The sequence below is a fragment of the Chanodichthys erythropterus genome, chromosome 10, assembly GCF_024489055.1.
Source record: "Chanodichthys erythropterus isolate Z2021 chromosome 10, ASM2448905v1, whole genome shotgun sequence".
Classification (NCBI taxonomy): domain Eukaryota; kingdom Metazoa; phylum Chordata; class Actinopteri; order Cypriniformes; family Xenocyprididae; genus Chanodichthys; species Chanodichthys erythropterus.
The window spans coordinates 4544318-4563408 of NC_090230.1; the positions used below are offsets into that span (position 1 = coordinate 4544318).

The 19091-nt window shown below is 35.7% G+C and overlaps 1 protein-coding gene across 1 annotated transcript; it reads left to right on the forward strand.

The window, feature by feature from the left end:
- The first annotated feature begins 2523 nt into the window (after positions 1-2523).
- Positions 2524-14662, forward strand: soul4 (heme-binding protein soul4). Its single transcript, XM_067398516.1, has 6 exons — positions 2524-2558; positions 7904-8102; positions 8234-8325; positions 10803-10944; positions 12873-13056; positions 13162-14662. The coding sequence occupies exons 2-6, from the start codon at positions 7943-7945 to the stop codon at positions 13334-13336; spliced, it is 753 nt and encodes a 250-aa protein (XP_067254617.1). The 5' UTR covers positions 2524-2558; positions 7904-7942; the 3' UTR covers positions 13337-14662.
- The last annotated feature ends 4429 nt before the right edge of the window (positions 14663-19091 follow it).

Below are 19091 nucleotides of genomic sequence, written 5' to 3' on the forward strand. Positions count from 1 at the left end.
GGTATTTAAAGCACACTTTTTCTTTTTCGAATTTTCAGTGTGAACACACAAGGCCTACTCAAGGTGGTGATACACGGGGCAACTTTTTGAGCAATGCTGCCGGGCAATTTTGCTGAGCGATGTTGCTTGGGCACTTTCCCATTGAGAATGGGCAGCAACTTTCAATCGAAAGTATCCAGATATAAATTTATATCTGGACATAAAATCCTGGATTTATAAAATCCTGCCTACATGTCAACCAACCCATTGTCAGAAATCACAAACTCACATGTTTGACAGGTAGAGAGTGTTTCCGGCTAAAAAGCAGAGGTGTAAAGTAATTGAGTAAATGTAATTAGTTAAAAAATGCTGGGTTAAAAACAACCCAAGTTGGGTTGAAAATGGACAAACCCAGCGATTGGGTTGTTTTAACCCAGCGGTTGGGTTAAATGTTTGCCCAACCTGCTGGGTAGTTTTATTTAAACCAACTATTGTTTAAAAATGGCTATATGGCTAGCTTAAAATGAACCCAAAATAGTTGGGAAATTAAAAACCAGATGCAATTAGAGGCAACAATAATAGACAAAAGATGAATGTTTATTAATAAGCTTTAATATTTTATTAATATAAATTTTATAGTTTAATAGTTTATTAATATAAATTTATTAATAAGCAATTTAATAAATGTTTATTGTTTAATAATTATTCATTTAACATTAATAAATGTTCATTTCCAACATACTTTGGGTTAATTTTAATTAAGCAATACAGTAATTTTTAAACAATAGTTGAGTTAAATAAAACAACCCAATTGCTGGGTTTGTCCATTTTCAACCCAACTTGGGTTGTTTTTAACCAAGCATTTTTTAGAGTGTACTTAGTTGTACCGAGTATCAAAGATATTTGCAACGTTTACTCTCTACTTGACTACATGTTTGAGCAAGTAAATGTACTTTTTACTCCACTACATTTGTGATGAGTAATGCAATTACAAATAAAATTTTTCATGGCAGCTCAATTTTTCTGCAGCAGTTTATTTCTGATATAAAGAAGTGATATCACCATCTAAGGGCACTGAAGGTAATATATCTTGTGCATTTTGCCTTTACTCACCCAAAACTTGTCTACAAGGATTACTTGAATAAGTGCATTAGCAGGTAGTTGCTGATCGCAGATGTTTTATGTATTAGATGAGGAAATGACTGCAGCTATGAGGCTCAAACCAGCACATACAGTAGACTTTGACTATTTAATTTTACTTAACACTGTTTTATTTATCCGCTATATCGACAAGACCGTTTTGAAGGATATTGGTTTACATATGGCCTTTCTGTGCTCTTGATTTCAAAAGCTTCAAAGCTTCAGGAAGCTTAGGAGCACAAATGAATCAGCTCTTAATATAAATTTAAACTATTAAATTTATATTAATAAAATATTAAAGCATATCGAATCAGCGGTTTGGAGCGCCAAAGTCACGTGATTTCAGCAGTTTGGCGGTTTGACGCGCGATCCGAATCATGATTCGACACAGAAGAATCATAACAAGCTTCTTGAAGCGGTGTTCTGAAATCGGCCATCACTATATAAGTCGTTATTTTGTTTTTTGGCACACCAAATATTCCCGTCACTTTATAATAATATTGAACCACTGTACTCACATGAACTGATTTAAATATGTTTTTAGTACATTAATGGATCTTGAGAGAGGAAATGTCATTGCTGGTTATGGAGGCCTCACGGAGTCATCGGTTTTCAACAAAAATATCTTAATTTGTGTTCCGAAGATTAACGAAGGTCTTACGGGTGTGGAACGGCATGAGGGTGAGTAATTAATGACAGAATTTTAATTTTTGGGTGAATTAACCCTTTAAGTACTGTTCAAATCAGATACTTTAAGACTTTTACTCAAGTCATATTGGAATTGGTTACTTGTAACTTGTAGTGGAGTCATTTTTGATGTAAGGTATCAGTACTTTTACTCAAGTACGGTTTTCAGGTACTCTTTACACCTCTGCTAAAAAGTGGGGGCCGCTCCTTCAACGTTTTTTTTAGTTCAGTAGTACCTTTAGTTTAGTAGTACTGGCACAGAGATTGTGGAATTGGGCTACTTCTAAACTGTTCAAGGGTTCAAGGTTTTACTTTGCATAAATTATATACACTGAAATTCTTGTATTCAAATATTTTATATTCTACCAATGATAAAACTGCTAGATGTAAAGTTTTGTGAAGTAGGGCCACTGGTAGACTTTAAGCTGTTTATTTAATTTAATTTACTTAATGTCATTTTAATTAACATTTACTGTAAAATATGAATTTTAGGTATGGGAATGGCATATTTTGATTCTTGATATTTGTGGTCATTGGGCTAGTTTTGTAACCCAGAGCAACTCTAGGGACACTGTATGCGTGCTTTTCCTAAAGAGACGATATAGCATACAGAAGCTCTCAATACAAACACTAAAATGGTGTTTGCAAACATATGGAGCAGAGAATAATAGGACACTCCTCCGCACATGCGCAGTGAGACGCTATAAAATCCCCAGTGCTTTAAGCAGTCGTGCGTTTGTTGTGTCTGCTGGGTAAGTAGGTCATTCCTTATTATCATTATAATACATTGCGTTAAATATTAGGTTACAGCACAAACGATCGGTTTGATGTATCGGAAGTGTTTGTCGTGTGTAATATTTGCACTGGGCGTCATTTATTTCATTTTTTTCAAATATTTTCTATATTTCCGCCTAACGTACTGGTCAAGCTGGGCTCTTAATATTTATAATAAAGTGCATTCAGTAATTGTTTGGGGAAGGTCGCGTGTAAACCCTTTGTTGCTTGACCAGTCTGTCGTCCTTCTGCAGTCACGCGCTGTTGCACATCAGTCTCATTTATTCGCTAATCTTTTCACATCATCTATGTTTATATGAAGAACGGACAATGAAACGTTAGTACCGCCGTTTGTCCCGATGGCTTTGCAAAATCTGAATAATCAAGAAGCTTTTGAGGAGCCTTGCTTTCTATTTCGTATTTATGCTAATAAATAATAAACTTTGAGATTGCTAATGTTTTTATTAAAACAGGCTTTGCTACTACACTAATACACCTGTGTGAGTTCAGTAAAATATATTTCTGATCCTTAGGGAGCTGAAAAAGCACACTGAATCCTTGTATTATTGGGTCAAAACAATAGGAATCTAGTTGGCACTTCTTTATGGCCCTATCACCGATCATGCTTCATGCCAACAGCATGAAAATGCTTTTTATATTATAAAAAAGTCCAAAAGACAATAACTTTCTATTGTTAAAGTATTATTTATATGTCTATGCAGATGTTGTTGTATGTTGATTTTAGTAGACAGTTTCATGGATATTTGCTTTTTTTTGTATATCATTAGTTTAAAGTTTCCCATTGAAGCTTGTTTCCACCACATAATTAAAAAGGCAGTTGCAACTTATTTCTCACAATTCCGAGTTTTTTAACCCGCAATTTTGAGTTTACATCTCCGTTTTTTTTTTTGTTTGTTTTTTTTTTTTTTTGTCTCAGATATGTTAGATATATGAATTTTAAAAAGCAGGCTGTAAATGAACTACACTATGGTCGCAAGACTTCAATGTAACCGCTATTAAAGGTAGGGTGAGCAATTTGTTTTATAATTACTTTTTTTTTTATACTGGTTGAAACTCTCTTCACATCCTGATAGCAATCATTAAATGTGCTACAGAGGATCTTTTCGTCGACTGAGAAACCAAAGACTGTTAGAGTTTTTGAAATGAGTGCATGTGTAAGAACAACCCCCCTCCTTCACAGGAGGGAACGCCTCCCAAAACTCGTGCACGAGTATTGGAACACGAGTGTTTACCACCGGCATTCGCTGTGTCGTGTTAGTGGATTCATTATGTCGGACTCACCGCAGGTAACTCATAATCTGCAGTTGTTTCTCCTGTCTCCTGACAAAAACATCGCATGCAGCGCCTGTAGAGTGTGGAAAGTTACTGGAGCGCGCAGCCGCGCATGTCTCGCGCAAGGAACGTCATGGCAGTGATTGACAAGCCAGAGGGCCAATCGTTTACGCGATGATCGCATAAATGATTGGCTGATGTTTTTAAGGCCCTACCTCATGCACAGATGATGTATATTAATATTATTACTTTCAGTGCACCTTCTTTTATCAGTTAGTAAAGACAGTTTCAAGTAATATTGCAAAAATGTTTAAAACAAAACATCCTCTGTAGCACCTTTAATTGAAGTGGTGTAAACATTAAAACACATGTACACACTGTATATCTTCTGTGGAAGTCTCGGGACCAAAAAATGTTTGTCCAATCATTGCATTCGGTGCGAATGCAACTGCCTGTCAATGTATGTATTTCCATACCTCTGACAGACATCTCACGTCATCAGTGTATTCCATAAGACTATGCAGAGTTGTACACAGGCAGTCACTGGGCATTGTAAACAAACAGCAGCCACCTTTTACAGTTCCTCCTGAATCAAAACAACGAGCATACGCTACGTTCACACAATGTCGTAAGACTCGTAACCGTAATTATGAGATGGCAATCCGTGACTTTCTACCAGGAGCTGTTCACAACTCGGATTTATGCATTTTAGGGCTGCACGATTATTTTGGTAATTGGGCATCTGAAAAAACAACTATAAAGTGTTTTACTTTTTTTCTGCATTTCTTTTAAAACAGTAAAATCAAAAATTCATGGATAACAACCATAATTATATTGTAGCTTTAGAAATACTGCTGTAACTAAAGAGCTTACACTTACTGGTAGATTAACCATTACAGAAACATGAAAAATGATTTTAGTAAGGACCAGTACTGATAGTTTAGGCTGCCCTGACCTGTGGCACAAACCGTACATGTACCGTCACACGTCGAATAACTTTAAGCACTGTATATGTGAATATAGTTTTAATCTCTACTCTACATTAAAAATGAAGATAGTAATAAAGATGATAAATAAAAACACAAACTCAGTGTTAACCAACAGGCAAAATAAATGTTTTGCAGGAACACACACGTTCACTCTGGACACAATCACATCTTACTGTATCCTGTAAATAGGCTATAAGAAACATCTTACATTTAAAATTAATTACATGTTGTTATCCCTTTACAGTATGCTCTGATAAAATACTTGAATGACATGTTGAGTTTTTAAATCTAGATTTAACTTTAAACAACAGATATCAGCGAAATGAATATTTTTGCTCCCTCTCTACAACGTTCCTTCTGTCTGACGCGGGTGTGCGCGCCGGCGCTCATTCAGTAAAGGTTGAAGTTTAACACAGACTGTCAGGACGCGCCTTCATGCAAAATGGAAATGCTCACGTGAATTTGTAACATTTACAGATAAGGATATAAATGTAGAATACGTTTTTCGCTGAGGAAACGCATGCATCTGTCAAAGTTCCTGACAGGACAAGCCATTATGCTAATGCATTAGCTTGAAGCTTAAAATAAAAAAATTCTCATGATTTGATCAGCTTTGATCATGTACATTTCCCGCAGCTGCTCATTCTGTTCCCTCCACTGTTTTTAGATGCATTTTGTCCATAAATGCATTGTTCAGTGCTGTAATTTGATGCGACTGGCGGAAGTCTTCCATGCACTGTGGGCAGACCCAACTAATCGATAATGAGAATCATTGTCGATGATTTTCATTATCGATTATTATCAATTTTATCGAATAGTTGATGCAGCCCTAATGCGTTTCTATGTCAACACTATTAATGCCGAAATTAATCTGCTGCAATCAGGTGGTACAAGTCTGAGCTCTGTAAGTTGTTTACATTCATTATTATTGTAACGTTATGTGCTTTGAGACATGAGGTAATTTAATGCCGTATCTCGTCTTGTGACGCTTTGCAGAATCTGCTGTGTGTTCATGTCTTCTGAAGGAGGCGTGGCTTTGTAGAGTACTCTTAAAGGTGCTAAAGAGGATGTTTTGTTTTATACATTTTTGCAATATTACTTGAAACTGTCTTTACTAACTGATAAGACTATTTATTAGGTGCACTGAAAGTAATAATATTAATATACATCATCTGCGCATGAGGTAGGCCTTAAAAACATCAGCCAATCGTTTACGCAATCATTGCGTAAACGATTGGCCCTCTGGCTTGTCAATCACTGCCATGACGTTCCTTGTGAGAGACGAGCGCGGCTGCGCTCTCCAGTAACTTTCCACACTCCACAACACTCAATACGCATGAGTTTTATGGAGGCGTTCCTTTGAAATGAGCTGTGAAGGAGGGGGGCTGTTCTTACGCATAACAGTCTTTGGATTCTCAGTCGACGAAAAAATCCTCTCTATCACCTTTTAAGGGAGAGTGGGATCTCATGCTTTCAAAGCTAGCTTGCTATAGGTTGTTTGCAATCACGTGGTTCTGGTGATGCGCAAAATACCGGTGGAGGGCAAGCAGTGAAAATTAGAATGGAAGAGATGGAGAAAAATCCTTTCTGTGCTGGATTAGAAAGTTATAAACAGAAAATCACAACATATGTTGGACGTGATCCTTATGTTATGAAGAGGGGCGACTTTTCCACTGAATTGAAAGACTTTCCTGCCATCGAGGAAGGAGGTAGATATAGAAAATGTAAAGCTGCCGTCACGCCGCGTTCAGTTCTAGTCTGGGTTTGTTTATATCGTGCTGTCTTTCTACTAGTGATTTTAGGGCAGTATTCTCGATTGTGAAAAATGTTGCCATTGTAGGGCATTTATGCTGAATTGAGAATTGCAACAGGAGCTCACATCATCGTACAAAGAAAAAACTGGACGGTGTTATACAATTGTTGCCTTTTTATATGTGTAATAAACACACTAAGGGAAGCAGGTTGAGGAGGTGAGGAGAAGACGCCGTATATCAAATCTAATAATGTCACTGATTTAACACACTCCCTATTCCTCAATAAAATAATCACATATAGCTGAGTGTTTTTGAAAGTTTTGTCTTTGTTGTTGAATCGACTTATGTCAGCTTGTTAAACATTTATTTATTTGGACATTTTCTACCTTATGATGGCTGAAGCAGCAGCGCGTGACACTGTTCTCATGGTAACCAGATCAACATTGTGAAAGGAATACAAACGTACAAAACTGAAGTGAAAACACCAAACGCTATTAAACGCTATTAAAGGCGACAACTTTTAAAGTTAAAAAAACATAAGTTATAAAAACGGTATAAGTTACGTTAACGATATAAACACCTTCTGGGTTCTCGATTTTATCGATTTGAGCAACCATAAACGACGCAAAACATACGAATTTTGAGTTTTTGATAGGTTTTCTATGTAGAAAAATCACTCCCTGCCCTCCAGACTCATTCGCGCTGCTGCTGAGACATCATGTGCAAACAACCTATTGCTAGCCACTCTGAAATTGCCTACCCTACCTTTAAGCTTCTGACAACTCAAAAAACAACAGCAACAAAAAAAATCCATTAAAGTTTGAGTTGGAATAGTTCGAGCGTGCAGTTCTGAAACAATGTGAACAGACTAGTGAGTGGGTGAATTATTATTATTATTATTATTATTATTTATTTATTTTATTTTTATTTTTTTCTTAGAATTGCGAGTTTATATCCAACAGTGCTGCCTTTTTTCCTTCTGAATTCTGAATTTATTTCTCTTTTAAAGGATGCATTTCATGGATGGAAAGATCTGTGTGTATCACCAAATGCATATATTGTTCAAGAACTGTTTTTGTACATTGCATTTTTGCTGAGCGTCCTACATCCCAGGCTAAGTCACCAGGCCTGGATTGGACACCAAGAGCAAGTCAAGACTGGCAGATTGATGATTTAATATTGAATACCGCTACATACGCTTCATATGAGAGAATCTGTTAAAGTACTAAACTGTTGTTCATTTAAATAACTGACTGTTAATTGAGTGTTTGTTTTCTGGCTTAAGAGCTTCCTGATTCGCAGTCACTCACTGTGCCACTTTGGGCAATGGCTCTGATCTCTATTGAGGATCTTGATGGACTGGATGATGAGCAGTTGGATGATGATATCACAGACCACTCTGAACCAATGGATGATGAGGAGCAGGACAGAATGTACGCCCATTGGCAGGCCGTAGGAAGGACACATCATGTTTCTGTTCCAAGAGGTACAACACACTGACGACAGCCCACGAGACATTTCCATGGAAACTGAGTAGAGGAAGAAATGATCTGAGACCAGTTTCCTTTTGTGAAATCATAAGAGAATCTAATATAGTTCACTTTGGGTTTTGTATAGAGATGAGAGAACCTATTGAGGAAATGACGAGGAGGAACCAGACCTCAGAACGAGAGCAAGTGCCTTTTGTCACCGTCTCGAGACATGAGAAGGTAAATTCAGCCATTTTCGGTTCACAGTCAGGCTAGTTTGTACATCACTGGTTCTTGAAACATGGGACAAAATATGTCCCACAATTGTAGGTTAGGAAAGTAGCAACATTTCCACTTTGAAATGAAATTGAGATCAGTGCTTCCCACACATAGACTTTACTTGGGCGGGCCGCCCAGGTATAATAACGGCCGCCCAAGTATATTGGAGACACATTTTTGCTTTTATTATTTTTATCCTCTTATAATTTTATATCCGCCCAAGATAATGAAACCATCCGCGATCGATTAACTAGTTGTTCTGTACCTGCTCGTCATCAGAACTGTTTACTCCATCAGAACTCCCGCTAACATTCCCACAGGTGCTGCATGCTGCAAAGTCACAAGGGGGAGACTGCTTCAAAGTGATTCTCAATCAATGAAAAGCGCAGATTTATGCCAAGCGATTGCTAATGAACTCAAGTTGATGAATTATTACAATGTCTACTTTATGGCCTTTATATAAAATGTTTTATACGGTTGTAAGAATCTCAAGGATCAGCCTGCAATAATACATACATTTCAAAATAAGAGTCCTGGTGTATTTCGGGCTTGTTTATAATTAAAAGTCACATGCTACGTTTTTTTCTTTTTCTTTTGGGCATTATTGGTATTTTGGTTACACAATAAATTGTAGCCTCCCCCACAGGAAGAAAAGACTAAGAACATTATTTGACACACAAATTATTCATTATATAAATTTTACTAGTAAAATCTGTGTCCCATTCACTGAGAGAGACACTAATATGACAGCAAGGACAACATAGGAAAAGGATAACCATTTAAATGCTGTAATTTTGCATAATTTACAATGCATAATAATGCATATTATTAGTATGTAATTAAATGTAATAGTATGCTATGTAATTAAAATTAAATGAATAAAAATAATGTTAAAAATCACACATTATTTGTTTGATTTTTGTGCTGTGGGTAATAGGAGGATTTTTCACCCGGCTACCACCGCAAGTATATTTCAAACCTGTGGGAAGCACTGCAGATGATCACTAAAATGTTTTAAAATAATTGTACAATTTTCAATTTATTTTTTCTATATTTTATTAGAATTGACATTAAAGGCTCGTTTACACCAAGGACAATAACTATAATGATAAATATATAGTTCTAAAAATCATTCTAAATGTAAAATAGCAGAGTTCACAACACCACTATAAAAAAAACGACATGGAGGAACAATATCATCGTAATCACTTTCAGAACGTTCTTTTTTCCAGCTGAAAAATAATAAAAACATTGACAGCCAATCAGGATCCATCCTGCTTTAAAGAGCTCGAGCATTTAAAGCGGCAAACAACAAAACTGCAGCGCGTGTGTAGAATAAACAGAATGATATCATTTGCTGGTGTGGAGGCTAATATAGTTATCTTTACAGTTATCACTCTTAGCCTTAACACTCACTACCTGTAAAACCAATACTCAATAAAAAAACTAAAAACTTTTTAATAAATACATGTGTGATATGCAAAATATATTTTTAACACAATCAGCTGGTGCACTTAGTTTTACTATCTGAAAATGCTGAACTAACTGAACTATGAAAAATATTTCTAAAGCATTTATTAATCTCCGTTAATGTTAATTCAACATTTACTAATACATTATTAAAATCAAATTGTATCTGCTGCTAATATTTCATATTTTTAATAAAATGCACTAACAGTGATTAGTTGTATTTTTATTAACTAATGCTAACCGGGCATAATACATGCTGTAACAAGTATATTGCTCATTGTTCGTCAATGCATTGACTTATGTTAATTAATGTGACCTTATTGAAAAGTGTTAGATGTTTTTTTAAAGGAAATTAATAGTTTTATTTAGCAAGGATGTTTTAAATTGATTAAAAAGTGACAGTAAAGACATTTAAAATGTTACAGAGATTTATTTCAAATGCTGTTCTTTTGAACTGTCTATTCATCAAAGTATCCTGAAAAAAATGTATTTCATTTTCCACAAAAATATGAAGTAGCATAGTTGTTTTCAACATTGATAATAATCAGAAATGTTTCTTGAGCAGCAAATCAGCATATTAGAATGATTTCTGAAGGATCATGTGACACTGAAGAGTTATGATACCGAAAATTCAGCTTTGATCACAGGAATACATTTTAAATATTACATAAATGTATTTTAAAATAGCTTTTTTGAATAATACATTTTAAAAAATTCAAATAGTAAGCACTATTTCACAGACTGTTTTTACTGTACTTTAATCAAATAAGTACAGCTGTGGTGAGTCCATTTAAAAAATAATATATACCGACCTCAAGCTTTTGAAGGGTAGTGTAAGCTCAGAAATGCAGAAATATAAGATTGCTTTTCCTAGTACTCAAGAATCATTTACATGTTTGTTTGTCATTTAATAATTTCTACATAAAGATGTAAGAGAAATTGTGTTGATGAACTTCAGTGTGTTGCAGCTTGGTGAGGTGTTGTACGAGGAGAGAGTGTATCCTCCAGGAAAATGGGCATGTGTCAGAAAAGCAGACATGCTGTATGAGCAAAGCATCTCCAATGCATTTATGAAGCTCATGCGCTTCATCTGCAAGGAGAATTCAACAGGTGAACACACACATACACTCCAACATCTCTAGTTCCGTTTTACTGAAGGATACAGCCAGAAGGTGCCGAAAATGAACATTTATGTGAGTTTTAGGATTCTTGAGGGGCCTCATGAAACTATTTTGGGTTGGTAGTTTTTTAGTCACGGTAGCAATTAGTCACAGGTGTGGTTAATATGTGTGTTTGGCTTAAAAAGAGAAACTAATCACATTAAAGCCCAAAGAATACTTCACTTTTTAACTATACACTAGGGTCCGTGTATTTCGCGTGTAGCTTGAGGATGAAAGATGATCCATACGCAGATTTTGCAACAGACAGAAAGCTTGGTTATAAAAGTGACTTCTGTGTGAGTTTCACTGACTTTATTGCCCGCAGAAATTATGCAAATATGTATAGTCATATAATATAATAAAAAAAAAAAAAAAAAAAAAAAAAAATATATATATATATATATATATATATATATATATATATATATATATATATATATATATATATATATATATATATATATATATATATATATATATATAAAATACACACACACATTAACACACACATGATTAACATTTAAAAAAATGTATTACACGATGTAGTGATTAATTAATCGAATTAATTGCAATTTCATTGCATGTCAAATTTGGCTGAGAAACCCAAAAGAAAAAGAGACATTACAAAAAGTAGCATTAGAAAGAAATATTTAATTTGATTGAACATGAGGATGAGTAAATAATGACGGAATTTTCATTTTTGGGTAAACTATCCTTTTAATGTTTTTTTTTTTAATAATAATAATTATTATTATATTATTATAAGTGTTTTTTTTATTAATTTTTTTTTTTTTTTCAAATCAAGTGAATGTAAAACTGCCAGTAGGTGGCGGTAAATGTCTTAATGAGTGTGTCATTGAATGAGTCATTCATTCATTCAATTCGTTCAAACAGCTGATTAATTCAGGAATTAAGTAAATGGCCCTCTTTATCAGTGGGCTATTGAATCATTGATTCACCCGATTGATTCGCTCAGAAACGAAACACCGCTGTGTTTTGCTCGGAGATGCGCAACCGTTCTGCTCTGGCTTTATAGGTAATATTTTCATTGGCAAAATTGAGCAAAAGCAGACAATATTATGTCTAAAATATAACACAATATTAACTTCTGATTTATTGAACTTTTGTATAAAATCAGTATCAAATTTGCAATCGTGCTATTTGGGACAAAAACAGCACTTGTGTGATATTGCGCTCGTTACTGGTGTGATATTGCCTAACTCAGGGGTAGGCAAGTTCGGTCCTAGAGAGCCGTGGTCCTGCAGAGTTTAGCTCCAACCCTGAAAAAAACCCTTCAGCTGCCTATAGCCTTAGTAATCCTGAAGAGCTTGATTAGCTTGTTCAGGTGTGTTTGATTAAGGTTGGAGCTAAACTCAGCAGGACAGCGGCTCTCTAGGACCGAACTTGCCTACCCCTGGCCTAACTATATCATATGACACAAATATGAGACGACAACTCATACAGGGGCATTTTTGACCAGATATCTTGAATTTTAAATCATTCTAACTCCGTCACACGGTGATTTGTTTCCCTGCTTCATATTCATCATTGATCAACATTAATAATTTTAACGCATTATATTTCACTAACTATATATATACCTTTTAAACTGCATAATTGGCTCAATCAAAATCACTAAAGTGGACCAAAAACAGATTTGAGTCCAGATTCAGTGTGAACGTAAAAGTGGTTTCTTTTCAGTTCACTGTTATTTCAGCTGAAAGAGGTCAGAGTTTGGTTCTAGTGTGACCACTCCTATAGAATGTGAAGATGCAGTTGCAATTTTGTCAAAATAATCGCAATATGATTGCTTTGTACAAAACATTCAGTCCTACCTTGTTTAGCCCAATTTGCTAAGTTTAGGCTCTTTGTCTCCAGGACGGTACCTTGGCATGTCAGTGCCTGTTGTGAATGAGATCACGATGGCAGATGATGGCACTAACTTCATGAAGGACGTGTTGACGGCGTATTATCTGCCTGCTGAGTTCCAGGCCAGACCGCCCGAACCAACCGATCCTGATATCAGCATTGTTGACAGGGACACGATCCGAGTCATAACCAGGTACTCGACCAACCACCCAAACAAGACCCTCTTTTTCATTAGCAGTTCTTTAGACCTGTGTGCACATACTAGAATGATTATAGTTCAAAGTTTCTTTCGTTCTAGGGTGTTTTACGGGACCACAACAGAGGAGACCGTCTCTCGTCAGATCAGCATGCTTTGGGAGCTTTTGGGCAACTCGGGGGATGTTCTCCGAGACCGCTACATGGTAGCCGTTTACGAGAATCCTGGCGTGCCCCAACGTAGGAATGAGATCTGGTTCATTCGACGTGCCCCGTGAACATTTCGGAGCACATTTAAGCAGAGAGACGTTTTGGGTCGCTGAATGTCTCGTAATGAGGATGTGGAGCTAGTCACAATCAAAAAAACCTTTTATCCTTTTGTATTGTTGTGAGTGTCATGCAGAAAACATTTGTTTTTAATCATCGAGTAAAGAAACTGCAGTTTATTACACAATAGATATAACAAATATAGATTATCACTGTATATAGCCTGCTGTTGATTTCTGGGTCAACACATGGAATTTCTAAGAGATATCAGTGGGTGAAACTTCAACCCCAGGTATTACAAATGTTTCTTTGTATTATTCATGTTAAAAATAATGCCAGGGTGAAGACAATTCAATACGCTTCTGCTCTTTTCTGCTTGATTTAAATGATTTACACTACTTGAATTCACTTTCATTTTCAGTTTCTGTTTATTTTATCCCAGAAAATAGCATTTCTAGGTTTTAAATGGTGCCCTAAAATGGCGTTGTCTGCAGTGACTCGAATACCATACCATGCACAACTAAACTGTGAACTGTAAATCCCTTAATAATGGCTTTTGTAGCTTCTTGTTTGCAATACATGTTGCTTGAAAAATAGTTATTGTATGTATTTGCAGCTGGGTATTAAGTTTCAATACTTAACATATATTTTGAATTAAGTATTTTAATTTTTTTTTTTTTTACTTTGTGTAACAGACTCTCAAACCATTTACCAGACAATCATCGGTCAGAGCACTAAAATGCAATCTTTTACATTTTTTTATCTTATGGGCCAATCAAATTATTGCTTTCTTTGATATTAGTAGTGCAGTTTAAATCAGTCATGTGCTACAAGGTGGATAATAGTATGGCATTGTGTTTTTTACGGGTATGCTTGTTAATCTCTTAAGGTGGAGTCTACAAGTGTAATATATCTAAACACCATTTTTTCTTCATCAAACAAATGAAACCACATGATTAGATCTAAGGTTACATGCGTGGGTTGGCTACACCTTGTTTTTGGCAAAACATATGTCCCTTTGCAGCAGTATTGTATCTGATTACTGTTTGGTCTCAAAGATGTAACTGCATTTACTTATCATTGTATTTCGTTGTTGTGTTTTATGTAATGTTGTGCAAACGTATGTGAAACATCAGCGCAACGTGTTGTCTTTTTAACTTTTTAAAGCACTGTTTTGACATTCTTTAACATGATTCCTTGCTTTTGTATCATTAATGGCTTAGGTGGTACTAATGTGGATTTTGCCTTGCCTTGTATTTTAAAACTTGCACTCTCCCATCTCAAGTCTGTTATAATACTAATACATTTTATTTATAGAGAGCACTGGGCATATTAACAAGAGCTTGCTTTTGAAAAGTTGAATAAATGTATTCAAATAAAAAACAATAAACGGTGTGTTTAATTGTTGTGGAGGTGTTGGATAACTAAAACACCAAAAAAGCATGTTTATGAAAGGGCAACTCATAGAAAATAACCAAAACAATCCAACGTTCTTGTTTAGTACAGTGCCTAGATTAACAAATAAAAAAACATCACAAGAAGAGAATATTCCAGTACAGTTTAGTAGTAATGACTTAATGAATTTCTTCACTGAAAAAAATCGATAGCATCAGAAATACAATTGTAAATGTACAACCTTTTATGATCCAGCCTCAATTATCGCCCCTCATGAACAGTTGCTGTGCTTTACAACTATAGGACAGGAAGAGCTAAATAAACGTATCATTGCGTCTAAACCAACAACATGTTTATTAGATCCAATACCCACTAAACTACTGAAAGAGTTGTTCCCTGTAGCAGAAGAGCCTCTTCTCAATATTATTAACTCATCTTTATCTCTAGGTCATGTCCCAAGACTGTTCAAGCTGGCAGTTATTAAGCCTCTCATTAAGAAACCACAATTAGATCCAAATGAATTGGCAAATTACAGACCCATCTCAAATCTTCCATTTATGTCTAAAATACTAGAAAAAGTGGTGTCGGCTCAATTGTGCTCATTCTTACAAAAAAAAAAAAAAATGACACAGAATGAAACAGAAACTTCGCTCGTTAAAATTACAAATGACTTACTTTTAGCTTCTGACCAAGGCTGTGTTTCAATACTAGTGTTACTTGATCTCAGTGCTGCGTTCGACACTATAGATCATAAAATACTCTTATTAGATCGACTACAAAATTACACTGGTGTTTAAGGACAGGCATTAAGGTGGTTTAGGTCGTACCTATCAGACCGTTGACATTTTGTATATTTAAACAGGGAAAAATGTAAGATAACATCAGTAAACTATGGAGTGTCACAAAGATCTGTGTTAGGCCCTCTGTTGTTTTCAATATATATGCTGCCACTTGGTGATATAAGAAAACATGGAATTAGTTTCCGCTGCTATGCTGATGATACTCAGTTATATATTTCAACATAACCAGATGAAATCTCTAAATTATCCAAATTGGCAGAGTGTGTTAAAGATAAAAAATATTGGATGACCAGTAATTTTCTTCTATTCAATTCAGATAAGACTGAGGTATTACTTATTGTACCAAAAATCTGCACACAGAATCTCTTAGACTACAATCTGCATTTAGAAGAATGTACTGTTAGTCCATCCTCGACAGTTAAAGACCTGGGGCCGTATTCACAAAACATTTTATCTTACCACTAAGAGTTCTCCTAAATAGCAGTAAAAGTTCTTAGCTAAGAGTTTTCTCTTAAAACCTATTCACAAAGCTGCTGAGACCAACTTTTACTAAGGAATAGACTGAAGTCTTAAGTTAAGAGTAAGGGCGGGGTGGACCTCGTTGCTATGGAGTAAACACACAGTGATTGGCTGATGGGTGAGGAGTCAGCGATTTAATCATAGAAATATTGTAGAATGAGGTGTCATGTTTCCATATTAAAATAAAGGTTTTAAAATACAAATGTTGCCCTGTTCAAATAAAATAAAGTAAGAAAGAAAAAATGAACATAATGATTTTTGACAATCAAAAACAAGATATTTAAGGAATACCTGGAATAAATGAATGATAAAATACATTTCTTTTAAAGATTCAGCAAAGAAACACTCAACCATGTTTGAAATTACATAGGAAATGAATACGGGTCATTTTTGACCCATGTTGTGCATTAGAAGGGGTTTTCATAGCTTGTGCATCAAAGGGTTAAGAACAGCAGCTATGCTAATTATTCTCCATTTGATTTTCTGTTTCACCTCGGGACGGGCTTTGAAACTATATGTATCATGAAAAGCGCTGCACAAATAAATGTGAATTGAATTTAATTGAATTGAATCTTTAAACTAAATTATTTATACTTCAAATTGGTACGCTACTCCACTCGGCTCTCATTATGGCACACTGCATTTCCATTTTTCACCACAGATTTACATTGGGGAAATGTGGGGCGCTGTTGAGCTCGAGAGGGCAACGGCACCCTCTGCTTCCTACTATCTTTACATTTACACATATCATCTGCCATCTGAGGACATACACTTAAAGGATTAGTTCACTTCAGAATTAAAATTTCCTGATATTTTCCATGTCATCCAAGATGTTTATGTTTTTCTTTCTTCAGTCAAAAAAAAATTAAGGTTTTTGAGGAAAACATTCCAGGATTTTTTCTAGTGGACTTCACTAGGGTACAACGGGTTGAACGTCCAAATTGCAGTGTCAATCTAGTTTCAAAGGGCTCTACATGATCCCAAATGAGGAATAAAGGTCTTATCTAGCGAAATGTTTGATCATTTTCTAAAAAAAAAAAAAAAATATATATATATATATATATATATATATATATAAAAGTATATATATATATATATATATATATATATATATATATATATATATATATATATATACTTTTATTCTTGAATTATACATACACGTGAACATTGTGTATCATGCAAAAATGTTTATTATGGTATTGTTAAAATCATTTTAATTATTATTATTGTTCATTTATCAAACTATGAATTAGTCTGTTTGTGTATTGTTTGAGTATATTTAATTGCAGGGCCTAAAATTAACACTCGCCAAGCGCCAAATGTGAGTAAAATTTGGCGTTGGCGAGTATATGAAATGGTGTCTATTGCCAGTTGGCCAGTAACATTTTTATGAATTCTAACAATGCAATGTTTGGAGAACTTGAACATGAACAAACTTGAGCAACGCACAGGACAGTTGATGGGCCAGCGCTGCATTGTCATGAAAGTTTATTAATTTTTAGAGCTCAAATGCTGGGTTAAAAACAACCCAAGTTGGGTTAAATACGCACAAACCCAGCAGGTTGGGTTAAAGGGCACCTATTGTTCCCTCTTTCACATGATGTAATATAAGTCTCTGGTCTGGTCAAGTTTCAGCTTAAAATACCCCACAAATTTGCCCCTATTTGGGGATGAGCAAAAACATGCCTTTTACTGTATTACTATATTGCTGGCTAAAAAAATAAATCCAAAATTGGTTGAAAAAAATGGCTGGGTGAAAACAACCCAATCCCTGGGTTTGTCCATATTTAACCCAATATTTTTTAGAGATGAACGGAAACTCAATTCGCTACTCACCTCAAACAGCGTGCGAGTACTGAATTGAGCTCTCTTTCATGTCTTCTTGCACTTTATTAGACAAATTCACACTAAAGAGTTTTTTTAAAAAAACTCCCCTTTGTCTCGAATGTAAAAAGTAGATAAAGACAGTGTATCTGTATATTAGATCAGTGCATTAGGTCTTAAAGGGGGGTATCACACACAATTTCTGCCAATCTCATGTTAATCTTGAGTACCTGTAGAGTAGTATTGCATCCTTCACATCTCTGAAAAGTCTTAAGTTTTATCATATTTATAAAAGATAGATACGCTGTACCAAGTCTTTCCGAAAAAAGCCGTGCTCCTGGAGGCGTGTCTGCCGTCAGTGCCGTGGGCAGAGCTAAAGAGTCACGAGCGAGTGCAGCTTTTGCATAGAGATCGTCTACAAGCTGCAACATCATTATAAATAAAAAGGGAACAAAAACGTTTGTGTTGTTTACATTTTATGCACTTGCGAGCTGATTGCCAACAAAACACAGACATCTGATGCAGTTTTACTCACCACCCTTGATCTGCAAATCCAGCGCCAAACTGGGACTTGTTTACAAAACATTCATCACCGAAATCCCAGGAACAAACAAACATACATGCACAACTCCATTGCTGCCCTGGAAAAACAAACTTCATCCACTGTTTTCTTAACGCTGGGTTCTTTGGGAAGCTGAAAAGGGTAATCTTTCCCTCACAACCAAAAACACTCCTTTGGTGACAGGAGCTGCGTCTCAATCAGCTCCCTAGCTCCCTAGGTTGTGAATCAGTATATCGTGAAAATTAATGTGGCTGACTCCCTGATCAGTGCTGTGACTATTGAACTAGGGAGCTGATTGAGACGCACCCATTGTTGAAAAATCTCTCGGCTTCCGAGTCCCGAACGAAACATGTTGATGGGCGTGCTCTTGCTCTGGGTGAGGTGTGTGTGCACGCTTATCAGGGAGAAGTGCCTATACAAGGAATTCTGCCCTTTTATATGTGATAAAGGGCCATACTCTAAAAAAATGGCGAGACATGTCCACAACCGGATTCAGGCTGCGGCCCCTTTAATTCTCGTTCTCCCCGCCCCTGGAGCTCGCGCTTGCCTTAAACAGCATAAACAAAGTTCACACAGCTAATATAACCCTCAAAATGGCTCTTTACAAAGTGTTCGTCATGCAGCATGTCTAATCGCATTAGTATAGTATTTATTTGGATGTTT